Source organism: Podarcis vaucheri (genome assembly GCF_965113315.1).
Source record: "Podarcis vaucheri genome assembly, chromosome: 6".
Taxonomy (NCBI): domain Eukaryota; kingdom Metazoa; phylum Chordata; class Lepidosauria; order Squamata; family Lacertidae; genus Podarcis; species Podarcis vaucheri.
The window spans coordinates 97,859,560-97,876,890 of NC_138764.1; the positions used below are offsets into that span (position 1 = coordinate 97,859,560).

Below are 17,331 nucleotides of genomic sequence, written 5' to 3' on the forward strand. Positions count from 1 at the left end.
GGTTGACAGATTTGGACTTAGAATTTGGGATTTGCAACTTGTGGAGTTTCCGCCTATCAATTTCAGTCATTTGGGGAGACCCAGAGCTCTGGGTTAGAGAACAGAATCCGGTGATCCTTTCCTGAAGTGGAGGTCACCAATGTATCCCAATAGGTCTTCACATACCCACAGAGGTCACCCACCCTTGGTCGCCTACCCTGCCCCTCCCTGCTCTGAAACCAGGCTCAAAAACAGCACTTTGTTGTACCCCATGGAACAGTTTGTGGTGTGTGTTTGTGGTGCCGGCAACAAATTATCTAGTCTGCAAATGTTTCCGAAAGGGTAGGTGACCCCTTCTCCTAAAGAAGAGAGGGGGTCACCCTTGCAGAGTGGGTTGGACTAGATGACCCTTTGGTCCCTTCCAACTTCACGATTCTATGACTCTAAGAAAAATGAAGATCAATTTAGGTGACACTTTGAACCACTTGGTTGCTTGACAGATACTCAGGTTTGGCTTACCAAAATGAGCAACGCAATAGCAGAACTGGGAACTGACTCATCTCCCCCCTTTCTGTGGTCTCAGATGCACGTTGCAGGGCTTTAGAGATTAAAGAAGTAGCCTTGTGGCCGAGACCTGCTGTCTCCCAATTTGTACAATATCCAAGCTAACAGGTGTTGACTTTTCTGTCCCTTGAGTTGATTTCATAATGGCTTCAGGTTGCAGACTCCACTAGCCCAGAAATAGAACCTTGGGTTAAGAACTTTGCTTCAGGATGAGAACAGAAATTGTGCTCCAGCGGCACGGCAGCAGCAGGAGGCCCCATTAGCTAAAGTGGTGCTCCAGGTTAAGAACAGTTTCAGGTTAAGTACGGGCCTCTGGAACAAATTAAGTACAGTGGTGCCCCACAAGACGAATGCCTCGCAAGACGAAAAACTTGCTAGACGAAAGGGTTTTGCGGTTTTTGAGCTGCTTCGCAAGAGAAATTTCCCTACGGGCTTGCTTCGCAAGATGAAAACGTCTTGCGTTTTTTGCAAGTTTGTTTCCTTTTTCTTAACACCGTTAATACAGTTGCGACTTGACTTCGAGGAGCAACTCATAGAACGCGGTGTGGTAGCCCTTTTTGAGGTTTTTGGCCATTTTTGAAGCTTTTCCAAAACTTTTCCGACACCATGCTTCGCAAGATGAAAAATTCGCTAGATGAAAAAACTCACGGAACGAATTAATTTCGTCTTGCGAGGCACCACTGTACTTAACCCAAGGTACCACTGTATTTAACATGCATCTCTGGGTTATTTGTGGGGCATAGGAATTTATTCATCCCCCCAAAAAATATAGTCCAGCCCCCCCCCAGGTCTGAGGGACAGTGGACCGGCTCATGACTGAAAAAGGTTGCTGACCCCTGTTTCTAGTCCAACCACTGGCAGTGCAGGAATCTCAACTAGAGCATCCATGACTTATGACCATCCAACCTCTGCTTTAGAACCTCCTCGGAAGGAGAGTCCACAACCTCCCAAAGGAGATTGTTCCACTGTCAAACAGCTGTCACTCTCAGAAGGTTATTCTTGATGCTTAGTGGGCATCTCCTTTCTTGTCACTTAAAGCTTGCTCCATCTTCCCTGTGAGAGCCCTTCAGAGAGCCCTATCATATCTCCTCTCAGTCTCCTCTTTTCCAAGCTAAACATGCCCAGCTCCCTCGACCCTTCCATGGAAGTGCCATGGATTGAATTACACTGTCAGCCAATGTAAACATTACTGAGCTGGAGGGACCAATGGTTTGACTGAATATAAAGCAGCTTCTTACGTTCTTATGAGAAGGGTCACCACCCACTGCTAGATATAGGCAACATGCCATAAAGCTGTTAAGGAGCTAGAAAGTGTTGGTCAGGGAGATGGCCTGAGAGGGGAGGATGCAGTGCTTTGTTGCATAGCCAAAAGCTGCTGGCAAGAAAGTGAAATTATATAGAGGCAGCAGAGAACAGACTACTCATGGTGGTGCCAGGGAAAGAGCCTGGTAAGAATCTTAGTCCTGAAGGCCTTCGAAAGACTTCAGGCTCTAATAATAATAATAAGCAGAGACATCACCTTGCCAACAAAGGTCCGTATAGTTAAAGCTATGGTTTTCCCAGTAGTGATGTATGGAAGTGAGAGCTGGACCATAAAGAAGGCTGATTGCCGAAGAATTGATGCTTTTGAATTATGGTGCTGGAGGAGACTCTTGAAAGTCCCATGGACTGCAAGAAGATGAAACCTATCCATTCTGAAGGAAATCAGCCCTGAGTGCTCACTGGAAGGACAGATCGTGAAGCTGAGGCTCCAATACTTTGGCCACCTCATGAGAAGAGAAGACTCCCTGGAAAAGACCCTGATGTTGGGAAAGATGGAGGGCACAGGGAGAAGGGGAGGACAGAGGACGAGATGGTTGGATAGTGCTCTCGAAGCTACTAGCATGAGTTTGACCAAACTGCGGGAGGCAGTGGAAGACAGGAGTGCCTGGTGTGCTCTGGTCCATGGAGTCACGAAGAGTCAGACACGACTAAATGACTAAACAACAACAAACATCTGGCTGGGTTTCCCCAACCACTCTGGGCGGCTTCCAACAGAATATTAAAATACAATAGTCTATTTAACATTAAAAGCTTCCCTATACAGGGCTGCCTTCAGATGTCTTCTAAAAGTCTAGTAGTTGTTTTTCTCTTTTACATCTGGTTGGAGGGCGTTCCACAGGGCGGGCACCACTACCGAGAAGGCCCTCTGCCTGGTTCCCTGTAACTTGGCTTCTTGCAGCGAGGGAACCACCAGAAGGCCCTCGGAGCTGGACCTCAGTGTCCGGGCAGAACTATGGGGGTGGAGACGCTCTTTCAGGTATACTGGACCGAGGCTGTTTAGGGCTTTAATGGTCAGCACCAACACTTTGAATTGTGCCCGTAGACATTGTGCCCATGTCGTAGCATCCCCATATTTCCACAATTTCAGTGGTTGCCAAGCTGCAAATGTACAAATCTGAGTTGGGTTCTCTGATGTTTTTGCAGGTAATTCTGCATCTCACTTTTCTCCTCCTCCTCATATTCAAGGCCTCCCATTATATTCTGCCACATCATCCAATGACGGCAACTAATTTCACTTTGCGGGGCGTAAGCCTCTCCCGGCTATGAGAAAACACAAGATAAGAGCGGTTCTCATTTGCTATAGTAATTCCTTATCAAAGTCACAAAGCCAGCGAGAGTGAAAGAGAAGATTACCTACCACTGAGAAATGCCTTGGGAAATAGGATTATTTTACATGCCATTTGGCAGCTAACTCATAACATTCATCGCACTGAGTAGTTGCAGCTGAATTTTCAGGGAGGGATTTTAATTGGCCCTGTGAGTTGTTATGCTGATTAAAACGATAATCTCTGATGAAAAGCTTTGTCGGAGCGCTTCTTAAACCGCTGCTTCCAAGGCCAGTGGGGTTAGGAGACAAGTTGTGGGGTTTTTTAAATTAATATTTATTGGGTTTTCAATGTTGCCAGTTTCTGCCCCCACATTGCACTCATCTTCAAGCTGCTATGTACCGTATTTTTCGCTCCATGACACACCAGACCATAAGACACACCTAGTTTTTGGAGGAGTAAAACAAGAAAAAAAATATTCTGAATCCCAGAATCCAGAACAGCAAGCGGGATCGCTGCATAGCGATCCCTCTTGCTGTTCTGGCTTCTGGAATAGCTGCGTGAAGCCTCTTCAGGGCAGGGGGAGCGTTCTTCCTGCTGCCCTGAAGAGGCTCTGTATTGCTATCCCAGAAGCCAGAACAGCAAGAGGGATTGCTGCGCAGTGAAAGCAGCAAACCCTCTTGTTGTTCTGGCTTCTGGGATAGCTGCGCAGCCTGCATTCGCTCCATAAGACACAAACACATTTCATCTTACTTTTAAGGAGGGGGAAAGTGTGTCTTATAGAGCAAAAAATACGGTAAGTCTAAAGCAGGGACTGCTAATGTGGCACAGTGAGGCAGTTATAGTGGTTAGGTTTTTCATCTTTGAAAAATGTCTAGAACCAAATGAAGAAATTGAAAAAGTGATGCTCTTTTTCTTTGCCCCACCGTCCTCTTTCAGTATAATATTATTTTCAAGGCTCAGATTAATTGTGCCGGATCTGACTTTTACCCAGTTTCCTTGGGAAAGTGGTATGCATATTCACACACTTTTTGTCTCTCAGGATGGGCAAAAAAAGTGATGAGAGGCAATGGGGCTCACTCACTCAAAAATCCAAGTGTGCCAACAGGCCCAAAGAGTGTGGCTATCCCTCTTTTAATGGGTTGCCTGATGCACATAGCCTTTATAATCGCCTCACAATGTCTGAAGAAAGGAAGAGAGTAAAGTTTGGTGTGTGAGAATTAGTTACCAACTTAAAATAAAAATAAAATTCAGAGGCTACATTGGTGCCTTTAACAGCAGTCTTATCTGGAGATGTTAACAATTGATTATGTGTTATTTCCATGCCAAGAACACCCCCATTTGCTAATTTCTGCAGAATCAGGTTGCTGTTAAAAGGTACAGGAGCAGACCGGGTTGAGATCTCCCTCTTCTGTCAATTACTACCAGTTGGGAGACCCTCTGGAGCTGATTTTGGGGTACACAGAAGAGGAGGAGGAGGAGGAGGGGGGAGTATTATTTGAAATCCTGCTGTGCTAGCAGAACCCAACAGTTGCAGCAACAGAAACCTTATGTTTGGCCTCCTTTTGAAATTCTTCAAGGTGTTTTGAAAGACTAAATTCAATCTTGAGAGATGTTTCAAGAGCAACATCATCTTCATCATCATCATCATTGATACATTGCCCTATACCTGCAGGTCTCAGGGCAGTTTACTAACATGGAGGTGGACAAGGATGCTAGACAAAGACAGTCTAGTATTTTGAAATGGAAACTTAAATATCATACAGTTACAGAAGAAGTGTGCATGCGCACGAAAGCTTATAGCCAGAACAAACTTAGTTGGTCTCTAAGGTGCTACTGGACAAATATTTATTTATTTATTTATTTATTTATTTATTTATTTATTTCGATTGCGTCAGACCAATACGGCTACCTACCTGAATCTAGAATCAACAATTAAAAACTCCCATGAACAGATCTGCCTTCAGATGCCTTCTAAATGTCAAATTGTTGCTTATCTGTTTGACATCTGGTGCGAGGGTGTCCCACAGGGTGGGTGCCACTACAGAGAAGGCCCTCTGTCTGGTTCCTTGTGGCTTCTTTTCTCACAGTGAGGGAACTGGCAGGAGGCCCTCGGAGCTGGAGCTCCGTAACTGGGCTGGATGATGGAGATGGAGACGCTTCTTCAGGTATACAGGGCTGAGGCCGTTTATCTGGTGGCACTAATTTCCATCTCCATTGCAAAGGAAATTGTGCATCCCAAAACATTTCCATGGACTTCATAGGTATTGCTGTCTGTGCTTATATGTGGACTGAAAGCAACTTCATCTAAAGGCATCTTAGGAGAAGAGTTGTGGCTCAGCATTAGAATTCCTTCTGTCTGTGGAGAACCCAGTGGATAGTGCTAGTGGAGTGGTTGAACTTCTGGAGGATTTTGGTAGGCTGTCCGGTTTCAGATTAAATAGGAAAAAAACAAAAGTCCTAATAAAGAACATGACTGAACAGGAGAAAATTCAACTGGAAGAAAAGATTGGCATTAAAGCTGTGAATAAAGTAAAATATCTGGGAATTTGGCTCTCACCTAAAAATATAAACTTGGTTGAGGATAATTACAGTAAGGTGTGGCAGGATATTAAAAAGGATTTAGATACTTGGCACAGATTAAAACTCTCATGGACAGGGAGGATGGCAGCCATTAAGATGTGCATCCTCCCGAAATTACTATTCCTCTTTCAGAACATCCCGATAATTAAAGGCACCTCCCTCTTTAAGAATTGGCAAAGAACCCTGACCAAGTTTATCTGGCAGGGGAAGAGGGCCAGAGTAAAGTTGAAATATTTAACAGACTCGAGAGAAAGGTGCGGATTTGCGGTCCCAAATATTAGGTTATATTATGAAGCAGCCTGTATCTGCTGGATAAAGGAGTGGGCCACCCTTAAAAATACAGACCTCTTAGATTTGGAGGGTTTTAATATAAGATTCGGGTGGCACGCCTACCTATGGCAAGATAAAGGGCAGGTCCACAGAGGATTTTCTAACCATATAATCAGAGGCCCTTTACTGGAAGTGTGGAAGAGGTATAAAAGAATGATTGAGAAAGGTATCCCGTGGTGGCTCTCCCCAACTAATATCATTAAAATAAAAAAAATAAATATGGCAGATGAAAAATGCACGTATGAGGATATTCTAGAAAAGACAGAAACAGGATGGAGGGTGAAGCCTTATGAGGTACTGAAAGATAAAATAAAGGATTGGTTCCACTTTCACCAGATTTACACCTTATGGGGTGAGCATAAGAGATTGGGCATGAATGGAAAAAAATCGAGGTTTCAGGTTGAAATCTTGGAAAGTAATAATAAACTCCTCTCAAAAATGTATAAACAATTATTGGAATGGGACACTAAGGAAGATCAGGTGAAAGGGGCTATGGTAAAATGGGAGAAAGATATTGGTCATAACATAGATTATAACAAATGGCAAATACTCTGGACGAAAGGTGTGAAATTTACAGCTTGTGTGGCTCTGCGGGAAAATCTTGAGAAAATGGTTTATCGCTGGTACTTGACCCCGGCAAAGTTAGGAAAAATGTATAAATCTGTTGACAACACCTGCTGGAGATGCAGAGATAAGGTCAGGACCTTCTTCCACATTTGGTGGACCTGTGATGTAATAAAAGAATTTTGGACGCATATTCATGATGAAATGAAAAAAATTCTGAAATATAACATTCCAAAAACCCCCGAGCTGTTTCTTTTAGGATTGATGGGTAAAGAAATAAAGAAAATAGACCAAACTTTTTTTCAATATGCCATGGCGGCAGCGAGGATCCAAATAGCACAAAAATGGAAAACCTCTGACTTATCCGCTATAGGAGAGTGGCAATTGAGGCTATACTAATATATTGAACTAGCGAGATTAACACAAAAAATAAGACAATATAACTCAAGTAAACTTAAAGACGAATGGAAAAATTTTTTAATTTATTTTGAAAATACCCAGGGAATAAATAACTTATCAGTAGACGATAGCTGAAATCATCGATGTATACTTGCTTTATTAATACTGCAGAAATAATATAAGAATTGGTAATTCCAAGACCGAGTCGGACGGAAGCTCTGTTAATTGTATCTGCGGCTTTGGTCTTACCGTTTTACTCTTTTTGCTTATTTTTTTTTCTTTTTCTTCTTTTTTTTTCTTTTTTCTTTTTTCTTTTTTTTTACCCTCTCTTTTTTCTTCTTTTTTCATTTTTAGTCTTTTCGACGGAACTTCTTTTTATTTTGATGGATCTCTTTTAGATCTCTTTTAGATGGAATTTTTTTCTTTTGTTCTTTATATGTTTGTACTTATAATATTTGTAACATAATGCTGATTGTGTATTTTTCTCAATAAAATTTATTTTTAAAAAAAGAATTCCTTCTTTGTAGGGAGAAGCTCCCAGGTTCAGACTCTCACATCTCCAGGAAGGTTTGGGAGAGACTTCTGTCTGAAACTCTGGAGAGCTGTTGCCATTCGGTGTAGACAATCCTGAGCCAGATGGACCAATCAGATGGTCTGACTTGGTGCAGAAACAGAGGTAGCTGCCTTCTACCAAGTCATTCCATTGGACCATTTAGCAAACTGTTGTCTACTCTGGCTAATGCAAGACAGCTTCCTATGTTCGTAATGAGTTAGAAAGTGTGGCATTTCTGCAAACTTTTAAGCACTACTTTAATTTGTTGTTGTTGTTTAGTCGTGTCCGACTCTTCGTGACCCCATGGACGCCAGGCACTCCTGTCTTCCTCTGCCTCCCGCAGTTTGGTCAGACTCATGTTTGTAGCTTCGAGAACACTGTCCAACCATCTCATCCTCTGTCGTCCCCTTCTCCTTGTGCCCTCAATCTTTCCTAACACCAGGGTCTTTTCCAGGGAGTCTTCTCTTCTCATGAGGTGGCCAAAGTATTGGAGCCTCAGCTTCACGATCTGTCCTTCCAGTGAGCACTCAGGGCTGATTTCCTTAAGAATGGATACGTTTGATCATCTTGCAGTCCATGGGACTCTCAAGAGTCTCCTCCAGCACCATAATTCAAAAGCATCAATTCTTCGGCGATCAGCCTTCTTTGTGGTCCAGCTCTCACTTCCATACATCACTACTGGTTAAACCATGGCTTTAACTATACGGACCTTTGTTGGCAAGGTGATGTCTCTGCTTTTGCTTTTGCTCTGCTTTGCTCTGCTTTTAATTAGTATTTAATTCGTATTTTAATAAAGTCATGCAAATTACTGCAAAATATAATTGCACCCCAGTCTTGCACTGACCACAGCTTTAAGATGGGAGAAAGAGTAAACCTATTTATTGCCAATCATAACACAAAAGCAACCTTTTCTATTCTGAAGACAGCTTAAAAGCCCAGGAAAATGATCCATTATATATCGCTTTTTTTCTTTCAAAAATAACATCTCCATGGAATGCATGAATTCCATCTGGGCTTCTCTTCTAAAACGTTGTTTTCTCTCTCCCCCCCCCCCCCCCGAGTTTCTTTCATCCTTATCCTTTTTGCGGGGGAAGTATTGCTTCTCCTGATAGTGTCCTTATATTACAAGTGTCCCCATAGGATTAACTCGACCTATTTCAAAGGAGAAATAGAGAAACATCCTTAATGAAATGATCCTAAATATGAACTAGTTGCATAACAGCCCTACTTTTCATCAGCCGGTAATGTGTGACATCCTATCTGCTTCCTACCACAACCATGTGCTGTGCACAGTTGACTATAAGGAAATCCTAGTGGATCAGATCCTACTCATGTGTAGGAGCTCCACACAGTGAGAACATCCATGGTCTGCATAGAAACCATGTGCAGTGCCCAGCTGTTGCAGAAAGTGGCTAAAAAAGTGCTAAAAGTGCTGCTGCTCCTTCTTTGACGATCACTTGTAGCTGAGTAAGATTGTCTTCCACGAACACAGTCTTAACAGTGAGTCCATGAGTGACTGTGGAGGCCAATTCTGGATCCACACGTCCTTCCCCAGTGGGGACCTAGGTTTCTGGGCAGGAGTTGTTCATAGTGAGGGATGCCAAGCGTGTCTTCTTCTTAGCATGTTTCTCCCTTGCGTCCTGAGTTCTAGCGTCTTCAAAGCCCATGACACCTTTGGTGAAGGCTGTTCTCCAACTGGAGTGCTCACAGGCCAGTATTTCCCAGTTGTCAGTGTTTATACTACATTTTTAAAGATTTGCCTTGAGAGAGTCTTTAAACCTCTTTCATTGACCACCAGTGCTATGCTTTCCATTTTTAAGTTCAGAATAGGGTAGTTGCTTTGGAAGGTGATAATCAGGCATCTGCACAACATGACCAGTCCAACGATGTTGATGTTGAAGAATCATTGCTTCGACACTGGTGATCTTTGCTTCTTCCAGTACACTGGCATTAGTTCGCCTGTCTTCCCAAGTGATGTTTAAATTATTTTGGAGACACCGTTGATGGAATCTTTTGAGGAGTTGGAGATGGGGTTTTAAGTGGTCCATGTTTCACAAGCATACAGTAAGGTTGGTAGTACAATAGTTTTGTAAAGAAGCATTTTGGTTTCCCTGTGAATTTCCCAGTCCTCAAACACCCTGCACTTCAATAGGGAGAAAGCTGCACTCGCAGAGCTCAAGCGATGCTGGATTTCAGCATCAATGTCGGCCCTTGTGGAAAGATAACTGCCCAGGTAGGAAAAGTGATTGACACTTTCCAGTGTTGCACCATTGAGTTGGATTGGTTAGATTTGTTGTTGCAGGAAGTGGGTGCAATGTCTGGGGCTAAAAGTGCAACCACACCATGGCCTTACCTGTGAGAAGCACATAGAATCACATAATTGTAGATTTGGAAGAGACCCCACGAGTCACATGGTCCAACCCTCTGCAATGCACAAATCTCAACAAAATCACAATAGCTGACGACCAGATGCCCATGGGAAGCCAACGATCAAGACCTCAGCACAGCCCCAATGGTTTCCTGCAACTGGCATTCAGAGGCATATAGCCAGGAGGCAGGGCATAGCCAACATAGCTAGTAGGCATTGTCAGCCTTATCCTCTATGAATTTGTGTAACTCTTTTTTTACAGTGATCCAAGTTGGTGGTCACTCACTGGGTGACCTTGGGACAGTCACATACTGTGTAAAGATTCTCAGTTGCTTTTAGGTTTTCCTCCCCATTGTGTCTACATTTAAATTCTATAATATTTCTATTTCTACATGCATTTGTATTGGTTACGCTTATTACTTTTACTGTACAGTGGTGCCCCGCAAGATGAATGCCTCGCAAGACGGAAAACCCGCTAGACGAAAGGGTTTCCGTTTTTGAGCTGCTTCGCAAGACGATTTTCCCTATGGGCTTGCTTTGCAAGACGAAAACGTCTTGCGAGTGTTCCAATTTTTTTCCGCTTTCCCCCCCTTTTTCTAAGCCGCTAAGCTGCTAATAGCCTTTTAGCCGCTAATCCACTAAGCCTTTAATAGCCGCTAAACCGCTAATAGCGCTAATCCGCTAAGCCGCTAATAGGGTTGCTTCGCAAGACGAAAAAACCGCTAGACGAAGAGACTCGCAGAACGGATTAATTTCGTCTTGCGAGGCACCACTGTATATTGTATGTGTTTCTTTCAATATATCGTAATTTACTAATTCTTATTATTATTTTAAAAAAAGATAAAATGCATGGTTGGGAGTGTTGCTTCATGGAGGAAAACCAGGATAAAATAAATAAAATAAAAAGTGCACCTCTTCATTCCATCTGATTATCTCTTTCCAGAATGAAGCTGTTTCAGGGTCTCAGCACTGCCTTTATACCTGTCGGTGCACTTATTGCCAATTCTCCCCTTCTGAAAGCCGAGACCTCCACCCACTGTTAGAAGAACACAAGCCAGCCTGGGGAAGGGAGGAAAAAAAGAAAAAAGCACAACACACCTCTTGGCTCCTCTTTCATGGCAATGCCTCACAACTTGGCAGGAGAAAATGGCTTCAACTTTACCCAGAAACTCATTTTCTCCAGCCCGTCCAACCCAGCGGAGAATAGCCTTACTTTTGATACGACCAGTCCCAAGGAATCTTGCAACACTTCCGAGAGCAATGGCACTTTATACTCTAGCGCAAACAGCCCTTCAGACTCCTGCATTAAACCCCTCTGTGACGAGGGACCCGAAAACAAGAGCCAGTTTAGCAAAGGTATTAAATACGTCTCCTCAGAAGGAGAAGTGCTGGTTTGCGGATGGGGAGCCTTCACGCCGAGTTGTTTACAGTTCTTCAACACGCCCAAGGGGGTCTTGTTCTTCCTCTGCGTGGCTTCTTTCCTTCAGGGGATGACGGTCAACGGCTTCATTAATACAGTCATCACCTCCATAGAGCGGCGGTTTGATCTCCGGAGCTACGAGAGCGGGCTGATTGCCAGCTCTTACGACATCGCTGCCTGTGTCTGCTTGACGTTTGTCAGTTACTTTGGGGGGAATGGGCACAAACCGCGGTGGCTGGGGTGGGGGGTGTTGATCATGGGCATTGGGTCGGTCATCTTTGCGCTGCCCCAGTTCACCACCAGCCAATACGAAGTACATTTCTCGGAGGAGATTGGCATGTGCTCCTCCAATCAGAGCGTGGGGTGCACAGAAAGCATCTCCAGCCTCTCCAGTTACCGGTTTGTCTTCATGCTCGGACAGTTCCTTCACGGGATCGGAGCAACGCCATTATACACTCTTGGAGTGACCTATTTGGATGAAAATGTCAAGTCCAACTATTCCCCCGTGTATATCGGTAAGTGTCAGGCTTCAGGGAATCAGCTTCCTCCCTCCGTGCCAGTAGATAAGCAGAACAAAGGGAAAGGAGTCTTCTTACCAGTTAGAAACTTTAATAATCACAGCCAGAGAACAAAGAACCCATCTCCAAGAAAGTGCAGTGCTCCCAATTAAGAATCCCACCCTTTTACGTCCCTATGAATCCATGTCACTGCTGTGTCTTGTAATCTGAGCTTGTCCCCTCTGTGATTTGTTTCCTTTCTTTTCTGCCACTTTCTCAGCTCTTCTTGACCTTGAGGAGAGCGGACGAATGCTTTCCAGAGACAGTGGATCTGTTAACCCTCTCTCTCCCAGTGTTTCATCTCCTAGCTGTTCCCCATCCAGTATTTCCCAGCTACTGCCTTCTGAAACTGTGCCCCTCTGCAAACCACTGTTCCAAATCTATACTGTCCTCCTGCTCCTGGGAAGATTCAGGAGCAGGGGAAGGGGGAGGCTCCCACCATTCCTCCTCAGTACAGCCCTCCTCTGTCATGGAGGGCATGTTGGTGTTGCTTTCTCCTTCCCATACACCTGCCCCATTGGATAGATTTGGAGGGTAGGATAAGATATTAGTTATTATTTATCCTTATATTGCCTCCTTGTGCAAGAGCACCAGCTGTCTAGCAGACTACATCCTTAGCTCCACAAGGCAAGCCTGATCCTTGCAGCATTGTCACACAATGCTCTTCCCCGCCCCATCTCAATGAATTATAGTACACACAAAAGGAAGCATTAGTCACAGGTGTAGCAATTAGCCAGCTTGAGTGCTGAAGAGCTGTGCAATGCAAAGGAGTTAATGAGTTCTCCCTCTGCGACTGCCTGCGTATCATTCATCAGCCACAAAATGGAATCAAGAAACATCCCTCCTCTTGTCATCTACAGAAGGGGTAAGCCCTAAGATTTATTCAGGCACAGTGAATTAATTGCAGTCCTATTATTATTATTTCTACTACTAATACTACCATTAATTTTATAATTGCCTTCTAAGCCACCATCTCAGTGCAATTTGCACAGAGGATTATTAAGTCTTAAATTCAGTTCTCCACATTTCAATTTCTGTTTGCAATTTTATTTTATTTTTAAAAAAGCAAGTCTTCATGAGAATTCATCATCATTTGAGTGCAAAATTCTCCAAACGTGCGTCTTTGTATGCAATTTTCGCATTTCCCTCTGAAACAATACATTTTTATGTGATTTTTCACACTTTAACACAGGATATGCATTTTTGGATACATTGCTTGGCTGGAGAACTGCCAAAGTTGGAGCAGTCTGAATTTCAAAGGATGGCTGTGTTTCATTTCTCGTACTGTTTCAGAGAGTGAGAATTACACAGATTCGCCTTTAAATGCAATCTGAATCAAATTTCTCCTCCATCTCTGGACCCACCTATGGCAAAAATTAATAAGTGAACAGCACTTAAGCTTTCCCTTTGCAGTACTAATGTGGCCGAACGAACATCTGTTCCCCAGTGATAGCGAGAGAATGTTGGGAACTTGGAGAAACTGATGGTACATCTGCAATGAATTCCCTCCCCCCTCCAAAAAAAATAATCTGAACTTCGGCAAAACTTTAGAATTCAGAACTGACTTTTTGAACTTTGAACTTTTTCAAGTGTCTCTCTTGACATCTTTCTTTTTCAGCTATTTTCTACACTGCTGCCATATTGGGTCCTGCAGCTGGCTATCTGGTTGGAGGGATCTTTCTGAACATTTACACCGAAATCGGAAGACAGTAAGTTTGGCATTCTTTATCTTGGACACAGCAATTTCTTGTTAAACCTTTTACCTAGGTTTTTTGTTCTTTTTAAAGTAAAGACACAGGCAATCTGCTCTCATCCTGCTGAACTCAAAAACAGGCTTCAAACATGAAATGTAGCTCAACTCCAGCATTTTCAGAAAATCACTTCACACATTATACGTAAGTCCAAGTATCATGCAGGTCCTGTCATGCATCTTAGCTCAGCTGATAGATCATGAGATTCTTAATCTCAGAGTCATGGGTTTGAGCCCACATTTGGCAAAAGTTTCCTGCACTGCAAGGGGTTGGACTAGATAACCCTTGTGATCATTTCAAACCTTCCAATTCTATGATCAGCTTCAATTGGCTGCAACTTCCTAGCCCCAGTAGATGATAGCCCCATAGCGGTGATGGCTGTGCTCTTCCTCAACTGCTGATTTTATTATTTATTTTAATAATTAAATATTAGCTTCTCACTGCAAGAGCATAAGAACTGTTAAGGCCTCTATCATCAGTCACAGGAAGCTCCAACGACATTCATTCAGAATTTTAGCCCATTCACTTCTGATGACTTGGACCATATTGAAGCATGCATAGCTTTAAACAAACAAACAAATAAATAAATAAATTCTTATTTATATCCCGCCCTCCCCAGCCGAAGCCTGGCTCAGAGCGGCTAACAACTGTAAAAGTAACACAGTTTACATAAAATCACAATCAATTAATTGAAGTACATTCTAAAATCAATTCATACTAAAATCAATTCGGAATCAAATTAATGGCAATCATTGGGCTAGAGTTCTATGAGGATTGCCAAAGGATAATCAGACTGTGCCTTGGCCAAAGGCCTGGCGGAACAGCTTCGTCTTGCAGGCCCTGCGGAAAGGTGTCAAGTCCCGCAGGGCCCTGGTCTCTTGTGACAGAGCGTTCCACCAGATCGGGGCCACAGCCGAAAAAAACCCTGGCTCTGGTTGAGGCCAGCCTAACCTCCCTGTGGCCCGGGAACTCCAATATGCTTTTGTTTGAAGACCGTAAGGTCCTCTGTGGGACATACCAGGAGAGGTGGTCCTGTAGGTATGAAGGTCCTAGGCTATATAGGGCTTTCAAAAGAGGATGAAGTTATCAGTGGCTACCAGTCCTGCTGGCTATGTTCTGTCTCCACTGTTGGGGACAACATGCCTCTGAATCCTAGTTGCTGAGAATCACAAGTAGGGAGAAGGTGTTGTTGCTTCCCAGAGGCTTCTGGCTGGCCAATGTGACAACAGAGTGCTGGATTAGATGGGTCTTTGGCCTGATGCAGCAAGGTTCTCCTGATATATTCTTATTATATTCCATGTAGAAAGTCTCAGGTTCAGTCTTTGGACAGGCAGGGCTGGAGACAGCACCCTAGAACCAGTAACTAGAAGTTGGGGATAAAAAGGAATCCAGAGCATTGGGTAAGCCAGGTGGCAGAACAGGAGAACATCACGGCTGGAGAGACATCAGGATAATCAGGTAAACCAGGATCAAAAACATCACAATTCAGGTACACTCCAGGTACTATGGCATCCTAACTATTACAGTACAACTGTGGTACTAGATGCTAAAGATGAGGCCATATTTGCATGGCAGAACAGATGACTTGAATGTGGAAGGTCACATGTGATTTCCCGCTGGTAGGGCTGGGAGGGAAAAACTTCTGCCCATGCCCTGGACAGCCACCAACCATAACGATAGACGATAATGGTCTAGATAATGGTCTAATCGGCTCTGGATCCATTCCAGTCCGGCTTCCGCGCTGGTCATGGGACCGAGACGCCTCTGGTCGCCCTAACAGATGATCTCCGCAGGTAGCTGGATCAAGGCGGGTCGGGGCTGCTGATTCTTCTAGATCTGTCAGCAGCTTTCGTCATGGTCGATCACGAACTCCTGGACCACCACCTTGCCAACATGGGGATCCAGGACACAGTCCTTCAATGGCTGCGCTTGTTTCTCTCTGGTTGGGGACAGAGGGTGGCGCTTGAGGGGGGGGGAATTGTCATCGTGCCACTCCTTGGTGTGTGGAGTGCCTCAGGGTGCGATACTCTCCCCGATGCTTTTCAACATCTTTATGCGCCCCTTCACCCAGCTTGTCTGGAGTTTTGGGCTGGGTTGCCATCAGTATGCTGATGACACCCAACTCTATCTGTTGATGGATGGCCATCCTGACTCGGCCCCAGACACACTGATCACATGTTTGGAAGCTGTGGCTGGATGGTTACGTGGGAGCCGGTTGAAGTTAAATCCTTCGAAGACAGAGGTCCTTTGGCTGGGAAGGGACAATATGGGATGGGGGGGGCAACTCCCATCTCTTGCAAGGGTGCAATTAGTGCCAGCACCGTCCGTTAAGAGTTTGGGTGTAATCTTCGACACCACCCTTTCCATGGAAGAGCAGATTGCAGCTACAACAAAGGCGACATTTTTTCATCTCCGCCTAGCTAAGCAGTTGGCTCCTTACCTCTCTTGCCCTGACCTAGCCACTGTGATCCACGCGACGGTCACCTCCAGACGGGATTATTGTAACTCGCTCTACGTGGGGCTGCCCTTGAGACTGACCCAGAAACTCCAGCGGGTTCAGAATGCCGTGGCAAGACTCCTTACGGGGTCCTCACTGCGAGATCACATTCACCCGGTTCTGTACCAGCTGCACTGGCTCCCGGTGGGGTACAGGATCAGGTTTAAGGTGCTGGTTTTAACCTTTAAAGCCCTATACGGCCTAGGACCCTAGGACCTACAGGACTGACTCTCCTGGTATGTCCCACAGAGGAACTTACAGTCTTCAAACAAAAACATCCTGAAGGTCCCAGGCCACAGAGAGGTTAGGCTGGCCTCAACTAGAGCCAGGGCTTTTTCGGCTGCGGCTCCAATCTGGTGGAATGCTCTGTCACAAGTGACTAGGGCCCTGCAGGACTTGACACCTTTCCGCAGGGCCTGCAAGACGGAGCTGTTCTACCAGGCCTTTGGTCTGGGCACAGCCTGACTCCCTCCTTTGGCAATCTTCACAGAACTTTAGCCTAATGGGTGCCATCAATTTGAGTTGAATTAATTTTAATGAAATGATTTTAGAATGTTGTATTATTTGATTGTTGTTAGCCGCCCTGAGCCCGGCTTCGGCTGGGGAGGGCGGGATGTAAATAAATTTTATTATTATTATTATTATTATTATTATTATTATTATTATTATTATTATGTGACCAAACGGTTCCTTTTGGAAGGTTTATCTGTTCATGGTTGTTTCTACAACGAAGTCCCATGCAAAAAAAATTTGTTCAACATAAGGGTGATTTAAGGGTTCTCTCTGGGGTCAAGGGCACCTTTGGGAAGGCAGAAGGATAATACCTTGCTATTTTTCAGGAGCGCTTTTATCTCTGGCCAAAGCACTGCTCACGGAGTGATTACTGCAGCAATAAGCAATTAAGTGGTCCTATGAATTAAGGACATATTCCAAATGCACAGATAATTTTGGTTAAAAAGAAAGGGAGGCCGTTTGACCTGTGCTGATAATTTTGCTAAAGCTATTGGCAGATATTAAAAACTCTGCTCACTCGCTCTGTTTTGGTATTTCGATCTTGCGTAGAAACTTTCATCTTACATTAATTTAAGCAGCTGAGCCTGCAATCTATTAATCTTGAATCCCAGAGTGGGCCTTTGAGCCTTGAAGTGAGCCCAGCCTGCTAAATTCCAACTCAAGTG

At 44.3% G+C, this 17,331-nt stretch overlaps 1 protein-coding gene across 3 annotated transcripts in view; it reads left to right on the forward strand.

Moving 5' to 3' along the window:
- Positions 1-17,331, forward strand: part of SLCO4A1 (solute carrier organic anion transporter family member 4A1) — a 66,578-nt gene that overhangs the window by 25,095 nt on the left and 24,152 nt on the right. For all 3 annotated transcript variants that reach the window (XM_082226001.1, XM_082226002.1, XM_082226003.1), the window contains exons 2-3: positions 10,872-11,863; positions 13,524-13,614. In XM_082226001.1, coding sequence (XP_082082127.1) covers positions 11,044-11,863; positions 13,524-13,614 — 911 coding nt within the window. In that variant the 5' untranslated portion in view covers positions 10,872-11,043. The remainder of the gene's footprint in view (positions 1-10,871; positions 11,864-13,523; positions 13,615-17,331) is intronic.